Source organism: Gossypium arboreum, chromosome 10 (assembly GCF_025698485.1).
Source record: "Gossypium arboreum isolate Shixiya-1 chromosome 10, ASM2569848v2, whole genome shotgun sequence".
In the NCBI taxonomy this organism is placed as follows: domain Eukaryota; kingdom Viridiplantae; phylum Streptophyta; class Magnoliopsida; order Malvales; family Malvaceae; genus Gossypium; species Gossypium arboreum.
Window position 1 is genome coordinate 982,706 of NC_069079.1, and position 25,227 is coordinate 1,007,932.

Genomic DNA, 25,227 nt, shown 5'->3' on the forward strand with positions numbered 1-25,227 from the left:
AGGTTAAGTTGAAATTTCAACACAGTGCTCATAGTTGACTATTAACATCTTGGTAATTAAGTTAGCAGCTTATGTAAACCATTTCAAATTCAATGACGTGTACATATATAAAATTATAAAATTTTGGAGGGGTAGGTTAAAAAATTTGTGTTGTGTTGTGTTTAGTGTCACGCGACTAAAATTTAAATCTTGTAAACTCCGCAATTTTAGCTAGAAACTTAGCTTTAAATATGCAGAAGTTAACTTAACTTTCGAAAGTGAGAATTCACAAAAAAAATTCTTCAAGTCATCAAAATAAAGCGGAAGCAAAATCAAAGTGGAAAAGTAACGAAAGAACCAAAAAAGCCATAAGAACTTTGAATGAAATGTTTACAAATGAGGGAGAACGCCTCGATTTAAAGTTGAACTCCCCCAAATCTAACAATACTGTCTAAATTACATCAACGATCAAAACTAAAGTCTATTTATAAGATAAGAGTCTTAAGCGATTTAAACTCTATATAATATTATCCCGTAGGATTTACAATATTCACCATGGTAACTCTAGTTTTACTAATTTAGTGTTCCATTAGACCACCAACGCTTCAAATAGATAGGTTTCTCTACATATTTTACAAATCGAACCAGTTCAAATGAGTCGATTGAGCTTCATTTAATCGTTAAGCTTTATTGGATGTTCTGTGTGCTTTGATTCGTGGTCCATGGCATTAGGGCTATCTTACTTTGTTTTGATTTTCTTGTGTTAATAAAATGATAATTTTTTTATTAGTCAATATACTCTGCATAAGTCGTGGATTTAGTCATTGTAGTTTAATTTGATCAATTTTAATCCTTATACTTTTTCGAATTTTGAAATTTAAATCCTAACCCAAATCGTAACAGTTAAATGGTTAAACTTTACTATTAGTCATATAATATGTTTGTAGATTTTATCCGTGTTTTCTAATTACATCATTTTTAATATCTATATTTTTTGAATTTTGAAATTTCATTCTTAGCAGGGCAAAGGGAGGGGCCGGGCATTGGCCACCCAAAATTGAAAATTTTTGTTTTAAACCCTGTAAATTTTATAAATTTATAAATTAATTCACGATAAAATTATAGTTTAGCTCCCCAAAATAATAAAATCTCGATTTAGTCTCTCAAAAAATTTTGAAAATATAAATCAATACAATGGTGAAATCGTATTTAGCTCTCATCAAAATATATAACATAATCCCGCCTCCAGAAAAATTTTCTAACTTCACCCTGATTCTTAATCTTTATACTTTTCAATTGAATCATTTCATTTGATGATTAATTTAATTGAATAAATTAAGTAAAGTTAATTTGATTCGATTAAATCAGTAACTAATTAATTTGGAAGTTGATTGATTGAACCGAATATTCATTGGTTTAACTAAAGTTATAATTTGCACTTAACACACGTTCTTAATGAAAAATATAGCGACACATTTGAGTAATAAAAATAATTTTTCCAAATATCAATAATAATGAAATTTCTTACAAAAGAATACACTAAACTCACTAAACTCTAACAGTAGATTTCCTGAACAAACATTATTAACCTTGTCGAAGATGAAAACAAATTAATACAATTCTCAAAATAAAAAACAAAGAGTTGATTAAATACAGAGAAAACGTGCTCTTAAAGAAGCTGACATTCATGTAAGCATATGTTTCAACTCCAACATCGGACTTGAGACCAATCTGTCTCGGGACATGAGCGTTTAAAGTAGGGATTCCAACTTATACTACTTCAACCAACAGCTTTCATAACAGGGAAAGTTTTGATCCGATAGGGAAGTAAGTAATGGGAATAGGAGGGTTGTTCTTAGCCTTGCCTTCCTTCAGTTTAGCATCACTACCTGCTTTAATAATGGTCGATGATGATGGTTGAGTGTCTTCTCCTTGGGAAGCTAGCTTATTAGAACCAGAGAAGAAACAAGTGAAGAAACTGGTTGAAAAGAAAGCCATTGAAAAAAGATTAGGGTTTACTGAGCAGTGATTTTTATTTTGCTGTGTTGTTGGATATAATATTGTTGGTGGTGTCGTATATAAGCAGGGTGTTGGGTGGCGGTGAGGAAGGAGAGAGGAAAAGTGGATATAAAATGATGCATGGATCCTGGAATGTTGAAGTAGCTTTCAGGTGCCTTCTTGGAAACAAAGGCTATGGTGTTTTTTTCATGAGTGTCCAACAAGCAAAAGAGGAAGAAAGGGTCAAAGTTAAAAATTCAGCAGAGTTCATTGTTTTGACTAACTATGATCTTCATTATTAAGCTGTTTGTTATTTTAGGGTTTAGTTGATGTCGTGTTCGAATAATTATCAAATTAATAAAGTATAAACAGATCAAAAATTAGAATAATCAAAATTAAAACTCCCACATAACAATCGTTTAAGTATATAGAGAAGTGTAAGGAATCCCAACAAAAACTTTGACTAGAATCATTTCAAGTCTAAACTTTTAACTCGATTCTTTTTAAGTTTGAAACTTGAGTTCTTCGAGTAAATCATTTCAAATTTCAATCATTTCAAACAAATTTGAATGAAAATGGATTAAAATTAATTCGAATACAAATTGTTAACCTCTTATAACTAAATGGAATTAAAACCAATATAACCATTGATTTGTCTTCTCACCTTATAACCTCTTGCAATTCATTCAAGAATCATATCTTCAAATTTGAGCTACAATGTTATTTCTTGATTCATCATTTTCCACTAATCAAAATATCTTAACTAAAAGCATAGAAATACCATTAGAAATCAGTGATAAAGTTAGTTTCGGACATTAAATTTACAGAAAAACAAAGGTTCCAAGTTCAGACAGTTAAAAGAACTGTCATCGTAAAGGGCAAATCATTTACTCAAGCAAACACCATATAGAATTTACACCTTTTCTTTTAGCTATATATACATAAGCTTCTTTCTGCATTGCATTGAATCAAGCTAAAAGTAAAGGGGAACCAAATGTGTTTTCTCCACTGTAAGTCATGTAAAGAAAACCATCTTCATCCCTGTTTTCCTCGTAAATAGCGGACATCAAGGCGGCTGCGTCGAAAATAAAGAAACAAATAAGCCTCACAACTAGAACCCAAAAAAAATGGGTAAAAGTAACCATAGCACCCCTCCAATAGGAGTCGGATCAAAGAGCAAATTGATATTTTCTGTTAAAAACTGACGTAGTTGACAGAAAACCCAAACAATTATATGTGACATGCCATGTGCATCTCTTGATACATGGACCAACTTTTAACAGTAAAAATGAATGGAACTTTTAACAAAAGGATCAATTTGCTCATTGATCTAACATATAAGGACTAATTAGCCCATTTTTTGAGTAGAGGGGTCAAAATGCTATCCGACTCCTAGTACAAGAACTTCAATGGTACTTTTACCCAAAACAAAAAATGATTTGAGTTATACAATACTTGGAGCTATAACGTGTTCATATAACTCACCAGTAGGTGGGAGAGTGTTCTTCACAAAGACAAATATAGCTTTCTCGGCACTAAGCTTAATCCTTTTACGAACAACATAAACAAACTGCCCCACAGTCAAATCAGCAGGAACGAGATACCTGAAGCCATGATTGAAGAAGAATATTGAGAAAAAGAACATTGACCGGGATAAGAGTAGGTTTATCTTGCACAATTCTTGAGAACTCATTAACATTGATGATCCAAGCAGATAATAGACACGAGATATCGTTCACTAGAAAGTGAGTTTGGCAAGTACATATCATACTACAACGAGGGATTTCAATATAAAGAAGGGAAAATGCTACTAACTTCTTTTTGTCAATATCGGGAATGTCACTTCGTTCGGCTTTCTCGACGATGACCTGCATTGGTTACTCATTAGCATTCAAGAACATTAAGAGACTAATATGGGATAAAGAAATCAGCAGAATGGGAAGATGGTAATTCAAATATTCTTACGGGAATTCTGTCGGGATACTTTTCCCTGATTCGACCAGCTTCAGCCTGTCTCCTTTCTGAGAAAGGGAAATTTTCGAAAGGGGTGAATGAGTACTTACCGAAATTTTCTTCGATTAAATCGGATCAAAGAATAGGAGAAACATGACAAAACAAGGAAGATGCAGCAACTAGACTCAAAATAGGCGAGACAAATTACGACCAGCCAACCGACAAGACAAGGCTTAAGGAAATGAGAGTATCTTGCTGGTTGGTCGAACCATGGTAGCAGAAAAGGTCTCCTATATGATGGAGGTCCCGAGTTAAAAGGCTAGGAAGGCACACCTTTGGGTGACAAAGCCGATGGTCATTCAAAAACAACCCAATCAAACTACCCCCAAATTGATCCAATTGAGCCAATCAAACTACTCTTCCTAAAATTGAAATTTAGTCCCTATACTTCTATTTCTAGGAATTCAGTTCCTCTAGTTTTCCAATTGTTAACACTACAAAAATTATTCTGTTAAATTTACATTCATTACAATAACATTCATTACAATATTATTTTCCTAGTTTTTTATTCCAAAATGTCACACCATCAAATTTAACCAAAAAAAATTTAAAATATCTTAACAATTGAACCTGAATTTTAAAATTTGAAAAGTAGAGGCTAAATTCTTAGAAATAAAGGCAAATAGGCTAATTTCCAAATTTGAGAAGAGTACAGGGACTGATGGCATATTTTAACCAAAAGTATACCAATTTTCTAAATTTTCCAGACAATGTTCGAAGTTAACAGATAAAGAATAAGAATCAATAATAATTATATACTTTTGGATCAATTTTACAAATCAAAAAGATAAAACAAAGAATACCCAAAGCAAATCTAATAGCTACAATCAAGCAGAAAATTCGACATTCATAAAAGGGGAAAACAGAAAAGATTAGGGGAATCAAGGAAGCTAACCCAAAGGATGTTCAAGCTTGAAGGAACTTTTCGCCATTGCAAAATTTAACACCTGATTATATATTCACTGTGAATTAGGGTTTCTAAATTAGAGAAAAAGGAAAAGAAAAGGCGAAAACATATGTATGAAAGTAAAAAATTGTCAAAAATAGCTTTCAGAAAAGAAAAAAAAAAATACCCAACACGGAAACAACAAGGAAAAAGCTTCAAGAAATTAGGGTTTCAATATTGATTGATTGATCGCTCAAGAGGAAAAAAAAGGATCGGTTTCAACTTTCAAGCAAAGAAATTTATAAGAAAAATTCAGAATTTATATAATGAAGGGGAGATTTTTGAGGCAACAACAAGAAAACCTTCAAATGGTTTTACTTAAATTCGAGGCGAAAACACGAAACCAAAAAGCTTAAGGGGGAATTTGTGAATCGAATTATTCATTGGTGAAATTTCCCTATTTGTTGCCCTTGCCCCGGTTACAAGGAATCTAATTCAACAAATTTTGCTATTAGTCCATGTAGTATGTATAAATTATGTATATAGTCCCTATACTTTAAATTGACCAAATTTAATCTCTATACTTATGGAATTGATCAACTTTAGTCCTTGCATATTCTTTGAACTTTAAAATTTCTATTCTAACCCAATCGGTAGCAATTAAATATGTTTGATTAAATTTTTCTATTAATATTATACAATGCTTGAAGTTGTAGATTTAGTTTATATTCTCCAATTTGATCATTTGTGTTTTTTATCAATGATGTTTAAACCAATTTGAATCGATCAGTTGGGCCAATTGGATCGAAAACAAATCGGGGTATCAGTTCAAAAATAGCCATTACATTAGTTGACCCAAGAATCAATATGGGTCGATTGAATCAAGCAAAAAAAGATTGAACTGGTTGAAACGAATTTTTTTTTAATAATTTATTTAATTGAACCAGATGGGTTGGTTGGACCGATAAATCGGTGAGCTAACTGGTTCGATCAGTGTTTGGTTTTAAAAACCTTGTTTTTTTATACCTTTCAATTTTGAAAATTTAGTCTTCATATAAACATGGTGAATCCATAAAAATTTTTAGGAACAGAATTAAATTATAAAAATTTGAGAGGTCAAAATACAATTTTATCATGTATTAATTTATTATTACATTATTTTTAAAGGATTTAACAAGTTTTTTTTAGTCAAAGTGCAGTTTGACCATATATTTATTTATCATTTAAACATTTATTAAGGGTTTCCATAACAATTTTTTTCATTTTTAAGGGGCCCTTCAGTTCATCCTTGGATACAAATGAAGTCACCAATTTCGTTAGCTGACGATTTTTGTTAATAATATGCGGAATAACAAATTAATATGACATTGTACATGTGATAATATATCTGTCTTATACAATTTTAAAAATAATAAAATTTAATTTTATGAATTTAGTAGTTACCGCTTAGTCGGTATGAACTTTAATCATAATTTATGCATAACATAAGGAGTAACGAAAAAATTTAACCTAATCTAATTGGGACTGCTCAGCTAAAGTAATAAAGTAAGCTTAAGTTAGTTTAGATATCTTTTAATTAGGAATAAATATGAAAACTAAACATAAACTTTAATTTTTATAATGTTATACATTTAATTTTTATTTAATTCGATTTTCATAAATTAGCACAATTTACGTTGATATATTACATACATAAACAATTATATTGGTCTAATATGAAAATAAATGTGTATATATAAACCATAATTCAAGTTTCATATATATAATTATACCAAATCAAAGTTCATGTATTAAATTGTATATTAGATCAAAATTCATATATAAATTTGATATTTCTCCTTTATGATTATCATTGAAGTTTGGGCTCCAATGGGCTGCCATAAACAATAATAAAGGGGGTTGGTTTAGAATTTGATGGGCTTTCTTACTAGTTGATAAGATTTATAGCAAATAAACTTGGATTTAAACATGTGACCGTAATTTTAGGTATAATATTTGGGTTCATGGAGTTCGGATTATTTTTTATTCGAGTTTTAAATTTGGATCTGATTATTCAGATTTTGATCATTTTATATTCAAATAATTTCGATTTAGGTTATTTTTTGTTTTGATCATTTTAGTTTGAATCGTGTTAATGTTTAACGGATTAAAGTTATTACTTTTAAAGTTATTGTCAACCCTATAAAAGAATAAATAATTAAAACTCTTGTATTTTTTTATTAAAAAGACCCCAAAAAATAAATTTTACGTGTTGGTTTGATGGTTAAAGTGTTCGCTGCCCCAAGTGAGGTCTGAGTTCAAATCATGTTGCGATTAGGGCTTCACCCTGTTATTGTAATTCCCAAAAAATTCTTTCTCATTTATATTAATTGCTAGTCCAAATTTTGAAAGGATTTAAATAAAAATATAATGTCTGTTTAAAGTTTAAGTCGGGCTTGAACATTCAAAGCTCAAGTCCAATTCAACCGTATCCGTTTTCTATGTTTATAATATATTTTATTATGTTATATATATTAGATCATTTATAAAAAAATAAAAATTAAATCTACGGTAATATATAATACAATAATTTAAATATTAAAGAATTTAGTCTTTATACTTTTTAAATTGGTCTATTCTAGTCATTGTACTTTTGAGTTTGAGTCTTGGTACAAGTAGCAATTAAAATCATTTGATTGAATTCAATTATTAGCTATGTATAATGCGTACAATTTTATATTTTATCTATATTCTTCAATTAGATCATTCGAGTCTTTATTTTTTAAAATCTGAAATTTCAATCTTAACATAAAATGAGTTATTAATCTATCATCTAGATTTTAGTGAATAATAAGTAAAAATAACAAACCGACATGATATTACACAATATGATAATATGTTTTTGGTGCATCAAAATTTTAAAATAATAAAACTTAATAAATTTAACAATTATCGTTTGATGATTATCGAATCTTTAAAATTTAAAAATATAAAATTTAAAAATAACCAAATCAAAATATATAAATTAAATCAATAACTTTTACTTTTGAACACTCTTTTGTGTTTATTAACTTGCTTTCATAAATTGTGCCGTGATCTTCAAGTATCAATGATGTGAAAAAAGTACCACTAGCCTACTACCTTAGTTCAATGGTCATCATTTACTCATCCCCGAAAATGATGGTTAATTCACTCGTCTGCAATAAATTCTATTACCGAGGTTTAAAAAGATAGGATATAATTTAGGGTTTTTTTAGCTACGAAAGATAACACGATAAATAAATTTTCAGAGTCTTACATAAAAATAATTATTAAAGTAGGGATAGGTCATTGAATGAGTTGGTATACTTGGGATTCTTTTTTTTTTTTTATGATTAAGGAATCTATTGTTAATAGTAATCATATTCATAGGTGCTCTCTAAAATAGTAAATTACTAGACATTAAATGTATATTATTCTCATGAATAAGAATTGAATTTCCGACTATATGATTAAAGAAAAAAAAACGTATTCGCGCTTTAAACCTTTTATATTGCCACATGAGTAAACTATAAGAAAAGGTGTTAACTAGATGTAAATAAAGCGTAATATGTAAATATACGAGCTTTTGTATGTGAATATATATATTTAGAATTTAGAGTTTAGATTTATAGATTAATATATATAATAAAATTTAAAGTGTAGTTTGGTTTATCTAAAATAAATGCATTTCTTTTATTAAGGTCAATGGTTTCCTTGTATGATTTCTTTATATTTATTATATATATTATCTTAAACTTTGCAAAGAATATTAAAAGAAAAATATTTTTATTTTAAAAGTCTGAGATCTTGTCTCATCAAATGGTGAAAATGTGTAACACACTTTGTTAGCTATACCTAAGGCAGTAGGTGTACACCTTAAAATATTCCTTTCTTAAAAAATTTCCTATTTCATTTTCTTTTTGCTTTCGCTAATTAAGTCTTAATTCGATTAATATTAATATTATTGTCAATACAAGAGGATATGAGTTCGAGTGTGTTAAAGCGTGTTATCTTTCTATTTAAGGATTATGGAAAGATTATACCTAGTTCTAGGCATTATATTAAAAAGAGTAAATATAATAATAATAATATATAATGAGATAGACGCTAACCACGAGTTTTATCGAAATAATATTTAATGCATTATCAGTATATAAATTGTTAAGTACGAGTCTTGTTTTAGTCAAATTTGAAAAATAATCTTCCAGTTAAACTCTAATTATTTGTTTCAATCAAACTCTGATTAGTATTGACTTATGAATTTAGCCTATAAATAGACTCTTTTACAATATTAGAAAATACACCCATTAGAGACATTAAAACTCATAACACATTTAGTTTTTATCCCAATCTTTTGTACTTTTCATTCTTTTGCTATTATAGTAAAATTATCTTTGCCATAATTTTTTATCATTTTTAGAGGAGTTTTTTCACGTTAAATTTGTGTGTTCAATTTTTTAATTTCTTCTATTATTTTTACTTATTCATTACTTAATCGAATCGATCTCCAACATAAATCTCATATGCCATCCATAAACAATAAATCACACTCATTAAATAATATTTGATTCACCATAATTCTAAACTTCAGTGGGCTAGTAGGTAAGCATATACCATCAAACAAGACATTGATAGAATATGAGCGGCAAATTTGTTGTTGTATTAAAGGCATCTAGTAAGTGGTGGTAGCCAACCAAAGTTTATCATTAAACAATTGGAAATTTGATAATTAAGTGCCTTATATTTCTATTTCTTTTTCGCCATATTTTGACAAATTACGATAAAGTCTATATATGATATTAATATATTTTATATTTATTTCAATTAGTACAATTCAAATATGTATTTAAATTTTTTCCAAATCCACTTATATTTATAAATATATTATTTTTGAATTTAATATTTTAGATGATTTTTCATTTTTGGCAATTTAAATTTAGACAACTTAAATTTTTAAACATTTACAAGTATTACATTAATATATATTTAATTTTATGCGATATGAAAATAAAATAAAATATATTACAACGATATAAAATAGGACTAGTTGGATTAGACCCAAGCCTTAAATGTTAAACCGACTCAACTTATATTTTAAACGTATCTAATTTTTTTGCTCAAATTTATTTTTTAAACTTCGTATTATTGTTCAAACCTTCTCATATTTTGAACAACCCTTTAAGCGTGAATAAATAACTTGATTCATAAATAGGTTTAATACATAATGTAAAGGGCATGTGGACAATTGTAATTTTACCCCTATAATTATTAAATTATAAATTTAAATATAATAAAATTACACTTTGACCTCTCAAAATTTATCTAAAATCCCCCTATTAATATAATATGATATTAGATATAGCATTACATATAGAGAGTTATATTGAACATATATTGATCCACAAATAATTTCAAGAATCAAAAAGTGATGGAACATGTTTTGTTCACTGCTTTTATTAGGGGGGTAAATGCTTCAAGCATATATTCACCATGAGGGGTCTGTCAGTAAAATGATCAGAGAACAGTCTTATAAAAGACAAATTATTTAAATTTTAGGGTCCCATGGCTCAATCTTTATCATTTATTTTGTGTCTTACACATGCTCTTCTTTTTGTTTATACAAATTAAACATAGATACTTATATCATGTTAAAATTCCCAGAATCTTCAGAGAATATATCATGTCATCAATGATGCAATGTGCTATTAAGTTTTAAGGACCTAAATAAAATTTTCAAATATTTAGAGGGTTAATTAGAACTTTTAAAACTTTTGAAAGGCTCAATTAAAGTTCCTAAAAAATTGGAGGGACTAAATTTTAAAGGATATGAATTTATCAATTTTGATCCAAATAATTTATCTGAATTTGATTCAATTCAGAATTAAATCTGAAATAATCCAAACTCAATAAAAATTCAAAAATTTTAAAACTTGATTCGTACTTAGCCCAAGTTGATATACTTATCGATTTCCATGTTTATAGTTTGAAGTACTAGAGTTGTACAGTTACAGATGAGTACATCTTTCGACGTATATTAATGTAAAATTAAAATAATTTTATAATTTTTTACTAGTAATATTTTAATTTATCAATATAATTATATTTCTTAAATATATAAATTTTAGAACAGATATCTATTATAGCAATTTAAAATATAGTTTTTATTAATATATTTAACATTAAAAGTATTTTTGTAAATGAAATATGGAACATGATTGGTCAAAATATATAAACTACGTTAAGTTCAGGTTACTGAAACAAGCAAAGTTGATGGCTTGAACCACCCTAACTTAGACCGTTGAATTAGGACCTCTTTTTTTTTTTTTTTTGGGTGGGCAGCAGCTTGAGTCTTGCTTGAGCTAGAAAACCCTAAAATCAACTTTACTACCTTCACCGCGAGGGGCTCAACTAAAATTTTTAAAAATTTTGATGACCGAATTAAATTTAATGAGGCCAGACTTTCCTCAGATTTAATGACCGTTTGCCTCTTACATCTCATTATAAATTCTGATTATGTCTGTTATTTTTGACACGATACTTAAAACTATTAAAAAAACTATTTAAAGTCCCTAACTCATAAATAAGAGGATAATGCATTTCACGCATTTGAACACACGTATCCTACATTGACAATAATATCTATACGTTATTGATATATATACTATAGAAAATGAAGATCAAGCATTGGACCACGGCCTCTAAAATTAATACCAACATTTAGGATATCATATAGTATTTAGCATTTTCTAAGGTTATTAGTTGCAAAAATTAATACCAACATTGGAACATTCTATATGGGCTATATATCTTATATGGTTTTATATACAAGGGTTTTGCTAACTTACTTTTTGATTTATAATAATAAATTAAATAATATTACTTTCAATCTTTGGTTCTTAAACGCGACATCTCTTTCCCAGAGATATGGTTTAGTAAATAGACACAAAACCTAAAAGAAAATTTAAGTTCACCAACCGAGGACTTTATTACAAAGCTTCCCCTTTTTTTTAAATTCAAATAATATTAGTGGAATTTCGGACTAATTTGTGCATATGATTTTGTTTTTTTTAATTGTTCAAATATTTTTTTTTAAGATTTAAGGAAATAGGTTAATTTTGAGAAGAGAGTGTGAAAATATGTTTAGCTGGACAAGCTTTTGCTGATATATTAAGGAAGTGTATTCAATTAGAAACGTTTTCTGAAAATTTCGAAGAAAATGTGTTTTGCTAGGCGTACTTTCCCTGACATATTAATAAAAGGCTTTCTTGACAACTATACGAAAAGCTTACTTAGCTGGACGTGCTTTTTACACTTTTTCGTCAAAATCAACCTATTTCCTTAAATCTTAAATAAATAGCTAGAATTTTTTTAAATTGAAATGCCAAAATTTTACTTAAAAATAGGGGCAAAGGAAGGGACGTGACGTTGACCTTACCCTCCTCCAAAAAATTAAAAAAAAAAAAGTCTCTATTGGTATTTTTAGTTTTTAAAAATTATAAATTAATATAATAATAAGAATATATTTTAGCGCTTCAAATTTCTTTCATATATCCCACCTCATAATTAATACAAAAAATTGAAAACCTTGATTAAAACCTTGATATTTAATATACCAACCCCCCTTTTGCTCTTTGGGTTGGTGCCAATATTCAATGCTTACCATACCCTTCTCATGTCCTCTCTCTCTCTCTCATTCATTTATGAGAATCTCTTAAATTCACTCTACCAAAGAGCATAATATCCCCACCTCTTCCTCTATTAATGCGTCTTCTCTTCATTACCCTATAACCTATTCTTCTTTCACGAGTCTTAAAACCCTTTCTTCTTCACATGTTCTATGATCATCACTTCAAGTTGAAGGTAAGCTTACTTCACCATTGTTATGAAACTCATGTATTGATTTTGAGTGCGATCGAGATATTGGTGCGGTTCAATCAGATAGAACTTCACTCTTTAAAAAAAAAAAAGGAAACAATAGAGTTGTGTTTTATTTGATTGAGCCGTGCCAATATCACGCACAGTAACTCATGGTTTCTGTCAAAGGGACGTCGTTATATAAGTCAGTATCGGATTCTCAATGAGGTATTGTTCTAAGGATGTCTATATAGTATGACATGAGTTTGAGGTAAACCAAAGTTAATACCGAACATTACCTCCATTGAGGGTACGAGACTCTCCCATTGAGCGAGCTACCCTCAGCAGGTATATATACACACCCTTTTTTCTCTTAAACCTGCAATGGATTATTAGGTTATTAGACTCTCTTTTTTGGCCATATATGCAAAATGATTATAATCTAAACCCTCTCTCTTTTGATTAGATTTTGAATATGCAGGCTTTATATTGTGTAGTATATGTATATATATCATGTGTGGAGTTGCATGCAGAGCTTTCATGGTGGTTTTAAGTGGGGGTGCATCATACCTCAAGGAGAAAAAAGGACCATTTCAAAGTTACTGAGATTTTTTTCTAGAAGGCAATGAGAGTGGTAGAGTAGTAGGTAAGATAAATATTTTTAATTAATGAGATTGATTTTTTTTTTTTTTGTATCAGTTACTTCTAGTGTAAAAGGTGTACAACCTTTTTGACAAATTGATATGGTAGTTTAACAAGGCTTCTTTATAACACACTCCATGTATGTATGTATGTATGTATGTACGAACGAACGAAAGATACAAAACAATTGGAGGTCTATATTAATGAATGCCAACACATTTCCAATGACCATTTCAATGTACTAATTATGTTATATATTAATTTAATTTAATTTTTGATGTGACATAAATTTTTAAATTGTTGATGTTATATTTTATTAAATTAAAAATAAATAAATTTAAATTATTTTCACCTAAATTAAGAAAAATAAACACATTTCAAAAAATATTTTTATTTTCTCAGAAATATATTTTTAATCTATAAAGATAAATAATTATTTGTAATATAATATATCAATTTTAATTTAATATATTTTTATACATCAAATTTTAATTTTAGTTTAATTTTTACGTTTCATAACTCTATTTTTCATTTAACATAATTCTCTATTAAGTTATATGTAAAGGTTAAAATCCAAAGGCCATGGCTCCACATGGTTTTCCAATAGGTTTTACTTAATCAGAGGCATGATTCTGGGACCTAAAAGATTATGTTTGGCTGTAAATTAAACATAAAGAAATGAGTACTTGAAAGAAAAGAAAACAGTTTCCCAGTATGCCAATTTTTTTTAGAGTTGAATCACTTTTTGGTCTCAATTTAAGGATTATATTTATATTTATATTGAAATTTGAAATTTATTTAGTTCAAATTAGATCTTAAACTTGATAATGGGTTTAAATTTTTTTCTATTGTTTTAAGTTAATCTTTAAATTTTGCAATTATTTTTTGTTAATTCTGGATATTTTTTGAAAAACTTAAAGTTCAGACTATAATATGAGAACAATTGTCAAGTTTAGGCCTCAATATGAGAGCAATTACCAAGTTTAAGTGTCATGCATTGCACATGGAGATCTAGCCCCGTGACGTAAAGACTAACTTGGACAACAAAAAAGTTGGGTTAAATAACTTTTTTGGGACCTAAACTTGGCAATGATCTCCACATTGGGGTCTAAACTTTTTTTTTATTTAAGTTAGGTCCTAAACTTGGCAATTGTTTCTATATTGAATCTTAAACTTTTTTTTTATCCAATTTGATCCTTGATATTTTCTTTAAAACCCTAAAGTTTAGATCCTAATGTGAGAATAATTACCAAATTCGAGAACTAACTTGAACCAAAAAAGTTTAAACCCAATGTGGAAAAAATTGTCTAATTCGGTCCTCAATACAAGAACTATTATTAAGTTTAGAGATTAACTTGGACAAGAGGCATTTATACACCGATATAAAAATTGTTTTCAAGTAGAAGCCAAAAATGGTAAAATTAAGTTCTCAAATTTGTTAAATTTATTGTAATGATAAAAAAGGCATGCCACGTGAATATATTTTCAGCATAAAATATAAGAACAAACATGGCTCGCCCACAAGATCACATTCCATGGCAAAATTAAGGGAAAGCCAAACCATGTACTATTTGGCTTTGATTGCTGTATATTATATGAATCCAAGGCCCCCCAAGAGGACGCTTGTAGCGGAGTGAATGGAGAGTTTTTGACTTTATTAGGTAACATTATGTAACATTTTGTAACATTATCATAGTGATTCAGTGCTATTACAGCATTAGAAACATGAAAAATAATGCCTATATTTAAAGATATATATATTTATATACTTTATGTCCGATCTATGGTTCATGTTAAGGGTTCGTGACTGTCTTTTTTAACTATGTCATCTTTAAAGTTCGAACTTGAATTCTCTCTTTGTTAAGTATATATTTTTAATGGTGTTTTGTTTCAATCCATTTAAAGTCATATCTTTATCATGATTTTTATCGGTGGGCAGGTTATTAAGTTATCTACTACTACTCTTATTTCTATAGGATCTATGGCTGCGAGTATAAACTCTTGAGGAAAATGGATTTCGTTGCAATAAGAGTTAGATTACGTTTTACTTATTTTATTAAAAAATAGATAAATTAATTCCTATACACTAGATTAAAGAGAAATTTGATCTTTTTTGTTAAAAATTTCATTAATTTGTACTGTTAAAAATTAACATAGTTGATAGAATAACTAAATAGTGACATGTGATGTGCCATGTGTACATCATGTTGACATATAGGGATTAATTTTTAATGGAAGGATTAATTTACTCTTTGATATAATATACAAGGACTAATTTGCCCATTTCCCAAGTAGGGGTAAAATACACTTAATACATAAACCTCCATGATACTTTTACCACTTATGAGTTAAATCACCATTTGGAACTTAAATCTTAAATCTGACAATTATTTTCACATTGGGGCCTAAACTTTTTTTTTATCAAAGTTAGGCCTTAAATTTAACAATTATTCTCACATTAAGCCTAATCTAGACAACTGTTCCACATTGGGGCTTGAACCTTTTTTCTTATCCAAGTTAGCTGTTAAACTTAACATTTGTTCTTATATTAAGGCCTGAACTTGCAATTATTTTCATATTAAGGCTTAAATTTTAAAATTTTCAAGAAAATATAAAAGACTAACTTAGATAAAAAAAATTCGAATTCTAATGTGAAAACAATTGTAAGTCCAGAGCTTAACTTAAAAAAAAAACTCAAACCCCAATGTGACAATAGTTACCAAGTTTAGACCAAAAAAGGATTTAAATATTTAAATATTAAAAAATCGATTCAATCCAATTTTTACCCGATTCAAGTAGCTAGGCCTTACCGGTTCTCATATCAACCCGTCCAATACCCTTTTTCAAAATGATACCTCGATTTTCAGTCCAACTAACCTTGAACTACCTTACACATAATCTGGGAGATAGTCTACTCTTGGCAGGCCCAACTTAATTGGCAAGGTTTTCTCAGTCAAATGGGATATCCCGACGAGGTTTAACCAAGCAATGTTAAGAGCATAAAACACCTCAGCCAAAGTCATCATCGATATTATCAAGAGATAGAAGCATCGCATATATAAAAATGTGTATATTATTGATCTTTATTGAGTAAGAAGCAGCAAAATACTGCCCACAAAGATTACTATTCTAGTTTGTGGATCTCATCACCATGGTAGTGAACTTTGTAATACAGTCCTCCACCATTCAAAGAATGAGGGTTGAGGCTGCTATTGGGGTTAGTATATCCCCTAAAGTAGAGGGGTACCCCAGTAGCAAAGGAGGCCTCTATTTATATATATATATATTACACCTATGAATGCATATATGTAAGTGTGTAGGAAGGGGAGACAGAAAATAAACCATCTCTATGCCTGCACCCTCATGTGTATCTTTCCTGAGCTAGAACTTCTAGTCGTCTGCACAAAATTCGCGGTCCATAAAGCATTTTTGTCTTCGCCGCATCGTTCGTGTACTTCCATGATCCTCTCCACTGATCTACAAATCCCACTGCACTTCCAGTCAAACGAAGCAACGCAGATATTACCGGCTTGTGCTTTCCATTCACAATCTGCAAAAACATAAAAATAAAAATAAATAAATAAATAAATAAAAAAGGTTCAGTTGAGGCCATGCTTATCCCCTAAAAGGAAATCTCCCATACGTCGTCCTTCCATAGAAACGGGGCATATATATACGAGTTACCTGGTGGAGTACCACAGCAGAGTCTCCTATCATCGACATGCTCAACGTCTAAACCGATAAACCAAGATCCCAATGAAACATCTTCGTTAGCATATTTATGCAGTACATCCCTGAGATAAAAGTAAACAAGATTTGAACATGTACAAACTCGATGTTCTAGAGCTCGAAGTATCAACTGATCGAACATAACATTGAAAACGAGAGAAAATAGAAGTAGGAACTGACTGATTTATCAAAATGTAAGTGGCCAAATCCTTAGATATAGCATACAATTGTCCTGTAGCATGTCGGAAATATTTGTTTCCAACCTCACCGAATTTCCAGTACTCGGGTTCATGGTATTTCACTCCCCTATTAAATAAAGAACGTATGTATAAGAAAAGCTGAATATTACCAATATCGTAACATAAGCTAATTTAGAAGAAAGCACAGTAATTTCTGCTTACTTTCGAGCAAGAACGGGGCCAGACTTCATGCAACCAATATAAACTCGAGGTTTCTTTCTATGTTCAGCTAAAGTCATACCAAGTGTTGCTGCATTGTATTTAGAGCATATAAACTCGATAAGGAGTAAGACATAAACTCGATAAGGAGTAAGACGAGGCATATTCACAAAGGAATTACGAGAGGCAGCTTGTTTTACCTAGATTTACATGAACATCATCATCGACTTTGACGTAAAATTCTGCATCCCACAAGGAAACTGCTGTGGCAAAATATGTTTTCGTCTTGGCCGACAACTCCAAATAGCCCTCGACGTGTTGCTGTTTAAGAACAAACAGAAGTAAAAGCTTGTTACATATTCTCATATGTACCATTTCACACTTGTAACGACTAATAACAAGTATTTACCAATCTCAAAAAGTCACCATGCATACTTTCCTCAGCTTCGATGGCTTTATCGAGAATGCCACCTGACGTAGAACTGACGAAAAGACCATCCAGATATTTTAGTTTTTATGAAAAGTTGCCAGAAGAATCGGAAAGTGAAAATTACCTGTGACCTATAACGAATCGTATGATGATGCCTCTCTCTTCCTCCAATTGTTTTAGCTTCTCACCTGGGACATATATTTTAACATTTATCTTACACGAGGAAAACCATAGAAAAAATAGAATTTAAGAGGATAAAAGTACCATGGAGGCCCAAGAATTAGGAATGAGATTGCATTTTGCTCCCTTTACTAAAAAAATGAGCAAATTAGTCCTTGTACATTAGATTAAAGAGCAAACAGGTCCTTTTTGTTAAAAATTTCATCCATTTCTATTGTTAAAAAATGGCATGGCTGATAAAATAACCAAACAGTTACACGTGGCATGCCACCTGTACCATTTTCTAAGGTACAATGACCAATATTTTTAATAATAAAAATGGATGAGGTTTTTAAGAGGAGGACTATTTTACTCATTAATCTAATGTACAAGAACTAATTTGCTCATTTTGTAAGTAGAAAGGGCAAAATGTAATCCAACTTTTAGTACAAAGGCATTCATCGGACTTTTACCAATTTAAGGTCCATTAAAATAAAGACTTCTATGAAACAATTAAAGCACCTTGAGGCATCCAAGTTGCACGAACAGAATCCCTCCGCTTACGACTACTAAAAGCCGTATTAATTCCTATAACCATGAGATATTTTCTTCTCGAAGTCAATTCAACATTCTTCAAGTCCTCGGATATTATAGTATCTTTCATAACTGTCTCACGTTCTGCCCTAGCAGCCATTAATTTAATCTCCAAATCTGAAATTGCTTTATCCACTGTCCTATATTACATGTACACCAACATGGTACGCGGTTAAGGCCACATTAGATTACAATAATAGCTTGAAACCAGATTAAAAAGAACACCAGCTTGGCTTACTCAATAGAATGTTGAGACCCTGAAATGCCTCTAGAGCTATTGTCTTCATTCTTTAGAACCTTCTAAGTTTAAGAAAAAAGATCCAATATATTACAAAACAAAAGTTGGCAGTAAAATTTGGGTAAAAGTATCTTAGAGGCCCCTTTACTAGAAGTTAGATTACATTTTCCCCCCTCAACTCAAAAAATAGGCAAATTAGTCTCTGTATGTTAAATTAATTTTTTTTGTTAAAAATTTCATTCATTTGTACCGTTAAAACTGCCATGCTATGCTACATGTACCTCATGCTGATGTATATGGAGCAGCTTTTAACAATAGAAATGGTTGTAATTTTTAATAGAAGGATCAGTTTGCTTTTTTATCTAATGTACGGGGATTAATTTGCCCATTTTTTTAGTAGAAAGGGTAATATGCAATCTGAGTACTAGTACAAAAGCCTCCATAATACTTTTATCGTAAATTTTGCCACTATACTCAAAAGAATGACAACAAGAAGGATCTTCAAAGCTCAATCAAATAGAAGTAGAGATGGAACAAATAGTACTCACAATTTTCATATCACAGTCCACATGTTGCTCATCCCCAGTTCTAGATGTCTTCTTTACAATGCTTTTGGCATCAGGCACCATCCACATCCTGATTTTAGTATACCTCATGATTAAAATTATTTGCATATAAAGTAAGCCATGGAAGACACTAAACATTTACAAAAGAAGCACAGGACAAAAAAAAGGGTTAAATTCTGCTATTAGTCCCTGTACTTTGCAAAGTTGTGTATTTAGTTCTTGCACTTTTAATTTGATCAATTTTAGTCCCCCTAAACAAAGTAGTTAAATCTATTTGGTAAAATTCAATTCTAGCACTGTACTATACAGTTATAGACCTAGTCCATGTTCTCCAATTGGATCAATCTAGGTCTTTATACTTTTCGAATCTCAAAATTTCAGTCTTTGACACAAATGATAATAATATTTTTGCCACATCAAAATTTGAAAATAATATAACTTAATGAATTTAACAGATATCTTAATAAATACAAGACTAAAAATGACCAAATTGAAGTACAGGGACTAAATCCATAACTTTCCTAAAGTACAAGGACTAATAACAAAGTTTTAACCCAACAATACCATATGGTGTAAAATACTAATATTTTAGAAGAATTAGGACTTTCCCAAAGCACCATTCAAAGCTCTGCTTGCAATTTAAAAGAAAAGCTTCAGCTAAAATATTGAAGTACAAGGACTAAAGACTGAAGGAACTGAAATTTGAAATACCCCATGTTGAGATCTACCATTATTCTAATACTCACTCATACTAAATTAACAAAAAAAAAGAGGAAATTAAAAACTGTTAATTGAGGATTAAGGCCAAAAAATTACCTGTTGGTGAAGAACATTCCTGCAAAGAAGCTAGCAAAACAAAGCAAAATAGCTAATTTCTTTGGTAAAACATGCTTTGAAGCATACTCTCCTCTATTCTTCACATACATCTTTGGTCAAACCAAGTCTCAAAAATGTGAAATTTATAGAAAAAGATGAGAAATTTGGAAGTAAAAAAGAAAACCCAGAAATAGATTTAGAAATGACAAGACATTAATAGTTTAAAGGTTTGGTTTTTTTTTTTTTTTTTAATTACAGCTTCTGTTGCTGTTTCTCTCTCTCTCTCCTACCTCAAAGAGACAAAGGGGAAGAGAAAACAACTGGTGAAAATAGACATAATAGCTGCCCTCTTAATACTTTTTAAATTACAACAAAACCGTCCACTACAAACAAAACGTACTTCATTTATAAATGTATTTTTTTAATGTTTAGTAACCTCACTCACTTCAATGGAGTAAAACTTTTTTTTCGAATTTTAAGTTAATTATTTAATTTTTTCGAGTGAACTCGAATAAGTAAATTAAGTTTTGACTTCAAGTTAAATTAAATTTAACAATTTAAATAATTTAAATAATTCATAATAGATTAGTGTAAATACATTTATGATCCTTGTCAATTTTGAAATTTAGTAATTTGATCTCTTTCTCTCAACAAATATTAAAAAATCAAAATAAATTTAAAATATCTATAAAAATCTAAAAATCTAGAAAATTCTAATGAATATTTAAAGAAAATCTAAAATAATAATTTTAGAACCTAAATAAATAAATAAATTATTCAAGTATAGCATACTAATGTATTTTATTTTATTTTGTTATTTTGCTTGAAAGAGTTTTATATATGGTTTTCAACTTTTATGCTCTAACATGTTGTTAGTTATATTATAACAAGATTTTAATTTGACATCTTTAAAATTTTAATTTCACTCAATTCGATTTGATTTGACTCGAATTTCATTTCACTCAACTCAATTTGAAAAAAAAATTCAAATTAACTTAATATAATAAAATGAGACTTGTCAACTCAAAATTTTTTCATTCAATTCGACTCGATTTGATCGAATGCTCATCCCTACACATAATTATGTTTTTTTTTTAAATATCGATGAGATTATTGTATTAAGAGTCTAATTGTATTTTATTTCTTTTATTTAAAAAATATAAATAAATTAGTTCTTATATGTTAGATTAAAGAACAAAGTGATCCTTCCATTAAAAATTATATCTATTTCGACTATTAAAAAATAGTTCTTGTATGTCAATATGAGGTACATGTGACACTCCACGTGTAACTATCTGTTTATTTTGCCAGCTCCACCAGATTTTAATAGTAGATTTAGATTAAATTTAGTTAAAATATGACATAAGTCTTTGTACTCTTTGAAATTTTGAAATTTAGTCCATTTACTTTTATTTTATTTGTAGAAATATGACATAAATTAGTTCAACTGTTAAACAATATCACAACTATTTTGTTAAGTTCAGGTTGATTATAACGTCATCTTTTAGTCACATCACTATCAAGTGAGTCTCTTTTTTTTTAATTTCAAAATTATTTTGTTATTTATAAAACCATATTTCAAATTTATAAAGAGTACATAAGGTCATGATATTTTAATCGTGTAAAATTTACAAAATGACTAGTTTTTTTTAATATAATGGACTTATTATTTAATAAGGAAAAACAAAATTCAATCTCATCTTCATAATACTTTTACACGTTTATTTTCCTTTTGTGACATTCATATCTATTTTGACAAAGGAAACCAAAATATTTTGGTTTTTGGCCCAAGACCTTAATGTGGACTTAGTTCCCTATTGGGTATATAGTTGAATTAAGTAACTAAGGAATTATTGGTTTTAACTTTGCAGAAAATATATTGCATCTTTTCCATTAATATTTTTTGGCTAAATTAATTAAATATGTGGAAAAAAAAGTTAATTAATAAAATAAGTCTATTTTTATTTTTGAAATTTAAGAAAATATGTTGTTTTTAGAAGAAAAGTGTAAAAATGTATCAAATTGGGCGCTACACACTTGACAAGAAAATATGTCCAGTTAGACTTGCTTTCCCTTTAAGTTGTATTTTTCTAATTTTTTTTAATTTTAACTAGCATTTAATTATTTGATTAAAAAATCGATTATATTTTAAAAAATTTAAAAAATGTGACTTAAAAAAAAAACACGTCCAGTTAAACATGTTTTCCTATCAACTGTACATAAAACACGTCATTCTCTCTTCAAAAATAATTTATTTTTTTAATTTAAAAAAAATCAACATATTTTATCACTTAACTTTTTTTTATTTTTTTACATATTGAACTAATTTAATCATTTTCTTCAGATTAATAATATAAACGTACAAGCTAGTAATTATCTTCAACTTTTTTCATCAATGGATTAATCTGAAAGTAAAAAAAAGGTGGGAGTAGTTATGGTGGTAGTGGCAGACAGCCATGAAATATGGGCACTTTTCCAAGTGATCCAACATTCAATGGTGAAAATAACATCAAACCCTTAAATTAAAATTTTCATCTCACCTATTTTATTCAAATAAATAAATAAATAAATTTTTATACATTAAATTAAAGAATAAACTAATAATTTTGTTAAAATTTTTATTTATTTTATTATTAAAACTGTAATAACTAACTAAATAGTCAAACAATTGAAAGTAGCGTTCCATGTATACCTCACGACGACGTGCATAGATTAATTTTAACAGTAAAAATGAATAAATTTTTAATAAAATAACTAGTTTACTCTACGATCTAAGCGTATATAGATTAATTGACTTAAATACAATACTATTTTTAATAAGTAGAAAGATCTTTCGACACAAACTTATGGTGATAGTAAATTTTAGGCTAAATTATATTGATAGTCATCTAATTATTAATAAATTTTTTGTTATCCAATTATGAAAAAATTATAAAATAATTATTTCACTTAATAACTTTTAAAATTGGCATAATAACGATTTTAACCCTCACCATTGATATATCATATTAATTTAATATTGTCCCAACTTGAAATAATTGGAACCAATTTAGATTCAACCCATTTGCCACTATTAACTAGTTTACATGCATCAAACACCTAATGTGGAGTGGCTAATATAGAAAAACATGTTAAATTTGGACAAGATAATTAGTTGGATACTTTACTGCTGACTTCATTGTCTTGTGTGTTTTCACCAGCAAAATGAAAAAGTTAAATATGGAAGTACAAAATTTAAATATAAAAAGACAAAAAGAGAGGAAAAGCAACAGTGGTGAAAGTAATAGAACAATTACCATGTACTAATTTGATAAATCATAGGAAACATCTAAATTTTTGCCTATTGATGAGCTTTGGAAACTTCTTAGTTAAATTATGCTATTAGTCCCTATACTTTATGAATGTTATAAATAATTTTTATATTTTAATTTGATATTTTTAATTTTTATATTTTTAAATATTCAGTCTCATCAAACAATAATTGTTAAATTAATTAAGTTAAGCTCAGCTATTTACAAAATATGTTACTCCAAATATATTATTATATATTAATATTGACTTGTCAACTTATTATTTTCACAAATCTAGTTAATGGATTAATAATTGTCATTTATGTTAAGATTAAAATTTCAAAATTAAAAAAGTACGGAAATTTATTACTATTTAATTAGAGAATATGAAGCAAGTATATAACTGTACGCATAGTATTAGACCGTTAATTAAATTTAACAAAACATATTTAAATGTTACTGTTTAGGTTGAACGTAAAATTGACCGATTCAAAAAATATAAAAACTAAATCCACATCTTCACCGATATTAAGCAAAATCTAACACCAACCCTCTCCCTCTTAGCTTAAATAAATAAATAAATAAAAAGAGAGTAATTTTATTGTTCTTCCAAGTTCACTACATGGCCTACAACATGATAGTAATATGGGTAAAAAAGCTGATAAAAAGCAAAAGAAGGGTTACATTATGGGACCCAAAAGAACAATGAAGATGATGATGATGATGATGATGATGATGGTGATTATAGCATATTATATGAAATGTTTGTATAATGCAAATGAAACTATTGATGATTTCACTATGTGTGTGTAAATGACATTAATTTTACTCAAGGAAGCCTGTTTTTGTCAACACTGCATTCCTCACTTTGCTGAGATCTCTACCTTTAAGTTTCCTTCCCACACCTTCACATACTGAAAAAGAAGAAATTTGAGACCTTGTTAGCTTCTTAGCTAACCATTCATGTGGTGGCACCATCTCATCATCATCATCACCATCATAAACCATACCATCATCCATACCGTTATTATCATCATCTTTGTTTGCATGGTGCTTGCCATATATCTTAGACCAATCAGGGATACTCACTGGTGCTGATGATTGTTGTTGACTCACTCCCTTGGTTGAGTTGCTAACTCGTTTGACCATCCTTTGTGTAGGGCTTGAATCTTCATTTTCCTTCTCACATGACCACAATACTTGTTTTTCATCAAAATCTGCCATGGCTTTGGCAAGAAAAAAAGATTCAATCTTTGACTGTAAAAGTCAAAACTTTATAGAAAAAAGAGGGAGACTTGAGCAAAAAAAATAATGGTTCCTTTCCATATAAATACAAGTTTTCAAAAAAAAAAAAAGTCCATTTTCTTACTATTTTCTTTTATATATTTTTGTAGTTCATGTGTAGGAAAATTTGAGTTTATTTTCTTGGGAATAAAAAAGGAAAAAAAGATGTAAGAGAATAATATCAGGAATCTACCTTGCCTTTGTTCCAATACCTTCCAAAAAAAACCAGAGCCTTTTTTTTTTTCCAAAGATAACACAAAATGGTTTAACCTCAAAAACCAACCAGAAGAAAGGGAAGAGAAGTGTGAAAAAAAATTGCTATTAGTCCCTGTGTTTTACGAAAATTATGGA

General features: G+C 29.0%; 3 protein-coding genes and 1 long non-coding RNA gene across 10 annotated transcripts; 1 reads left to right on the top strand and 3 right to left on the bottom strand.

The window, feature by feature from the left end:
• Positions 1–2,736: 2,736 nt before the first annotated feature.
• On the bottom strand, positions 2,737–5,356 carry LOC108487375 (autophagy-related protein 8C). Of its 2 annotated transcripts, none has more exons than XM_017791700.2 (6): positions 5,064–5,356; positions 4,886–4,952; positions 3,943–3,998; positions 3,793–3,845; positions 3,463–3,581; positions 2,737–3,052 (listed from the first exon to the last, which is right to left on the bottom strand). In XM_017791700.2, the coding sequence occupies exons 2-6, from the start codon at positions 4,920–4,922 to the stop codon at positions 2,946–2,948; spliced, it is 372 nt and encodes a 123-aa protein (XP_017647189.1). In that variant the 5' UTR covers positions 4,923–4,952; positions 5,064–5,356; the 3' UTR covers positions 2,737–2,945. The 2 variants fall into 2 exon arrangements, with proteins under 2 accessions (XP_017647189.1, XP_017647187.1); XM_017791698.2 differs by having other exon boundaries at positions 4,886–4,937; positions 5,064–5,355.
• Positions 5,357–12,615: 7,259 nt separating this feature from the next.
• LOC128282497 (uncharacterized) lies at positions 12,616–13,501 on the top strand. 3 transcript variants are annotated; one of them, XR_008272777.1, is made up of 2 exons: positions 12,616–12,736; positions 13,197–13,501. It is a non-coding gene; the product is annotated as an uncharacterized LOC128282497 (long non-coding RNA). The 3 variants fall into 3 exon arrangements; XR_008272775.1 differs by lacking the exon at positions 12,616–12,736 and adding an exon at positions 12,745–13,078; XR_008272776.1 differs by lacking the exon at positions 12,616–12,736 and adding an exon at positions 12,745–13,078 and having other exon boundaries at positions 13,212–13,501.
• Positions 13,502–16,429: 2,928 nt separating this feature from the next.
• Positions 16,430–20,685, bottom strand: LOC108487359 (probable beta-1,3-galactosyltransferase 2). Of its 4 annotated transcripts, none has more exons than XM_017791680.2 (11): positions 20,303–20,685; positions 19,469–19,556; positions 18,921–18,979; positions 18,611–18,822; positions 18,054–18,117; positions 17,909–17,981; positions 17,700–17,820; positions 17,503–17,590; positions 17,282–17,407; positions 17,057–17,166; positions 16,430–16,922 (listed from the first exon to the last, which is right to left on the bottom strand). In XM_017791680.2, exons 1-11 carry the CDS (start codon positions 20,410–20,412, stop codon positions 16,720–16,722), a joined length of 1,254 nt encoding a protein of 417 aa, XP_017647169.1. In that variant the 5' UTR covers positions 20,413–20,685; the 3' UTR covers positions 16,430–16,719. The 4 variants fall into 4 exon arrangements, with proteins under 4 accessions (XP_017647169.1, XP_017647168.1, XP_052875568.1 ...); XM_017791679.2 differs by having other exon boundaries at positions 18,921–18,982; XM_053019608.1 differs by having other exon boundaries at positions 18,611–18,817; positions 18,921–18,982; positions 20,303–20,352.
• Positions 20,686–24,170: 3,485 nt separating this feature from the next.
• LOC108488704 (uncharacterized) lies at positions 24,171–25,179 on the bottom strand. Its single transcript, XM_017792994.2, has 2 exons — positions 25,070–25,179; positions 24,171–24,818 (listed from the first exon to the last, which is right to left on the bottom strand). Exon 2 carries the CDS (start codon positions 24,814–24,816, stop codon positions 24,418–24,420), a length of 399 nt encoding a protein of 132 aa, XP_017648483.1. The 5' UTR covers positions 24,817–24,818; positions 25,070–25,179; the 3' UTR covers positions 24,171–24,417.
• Between the last annotated feature and the right edge of the window lie 48 nt (positions 25,180–25,227).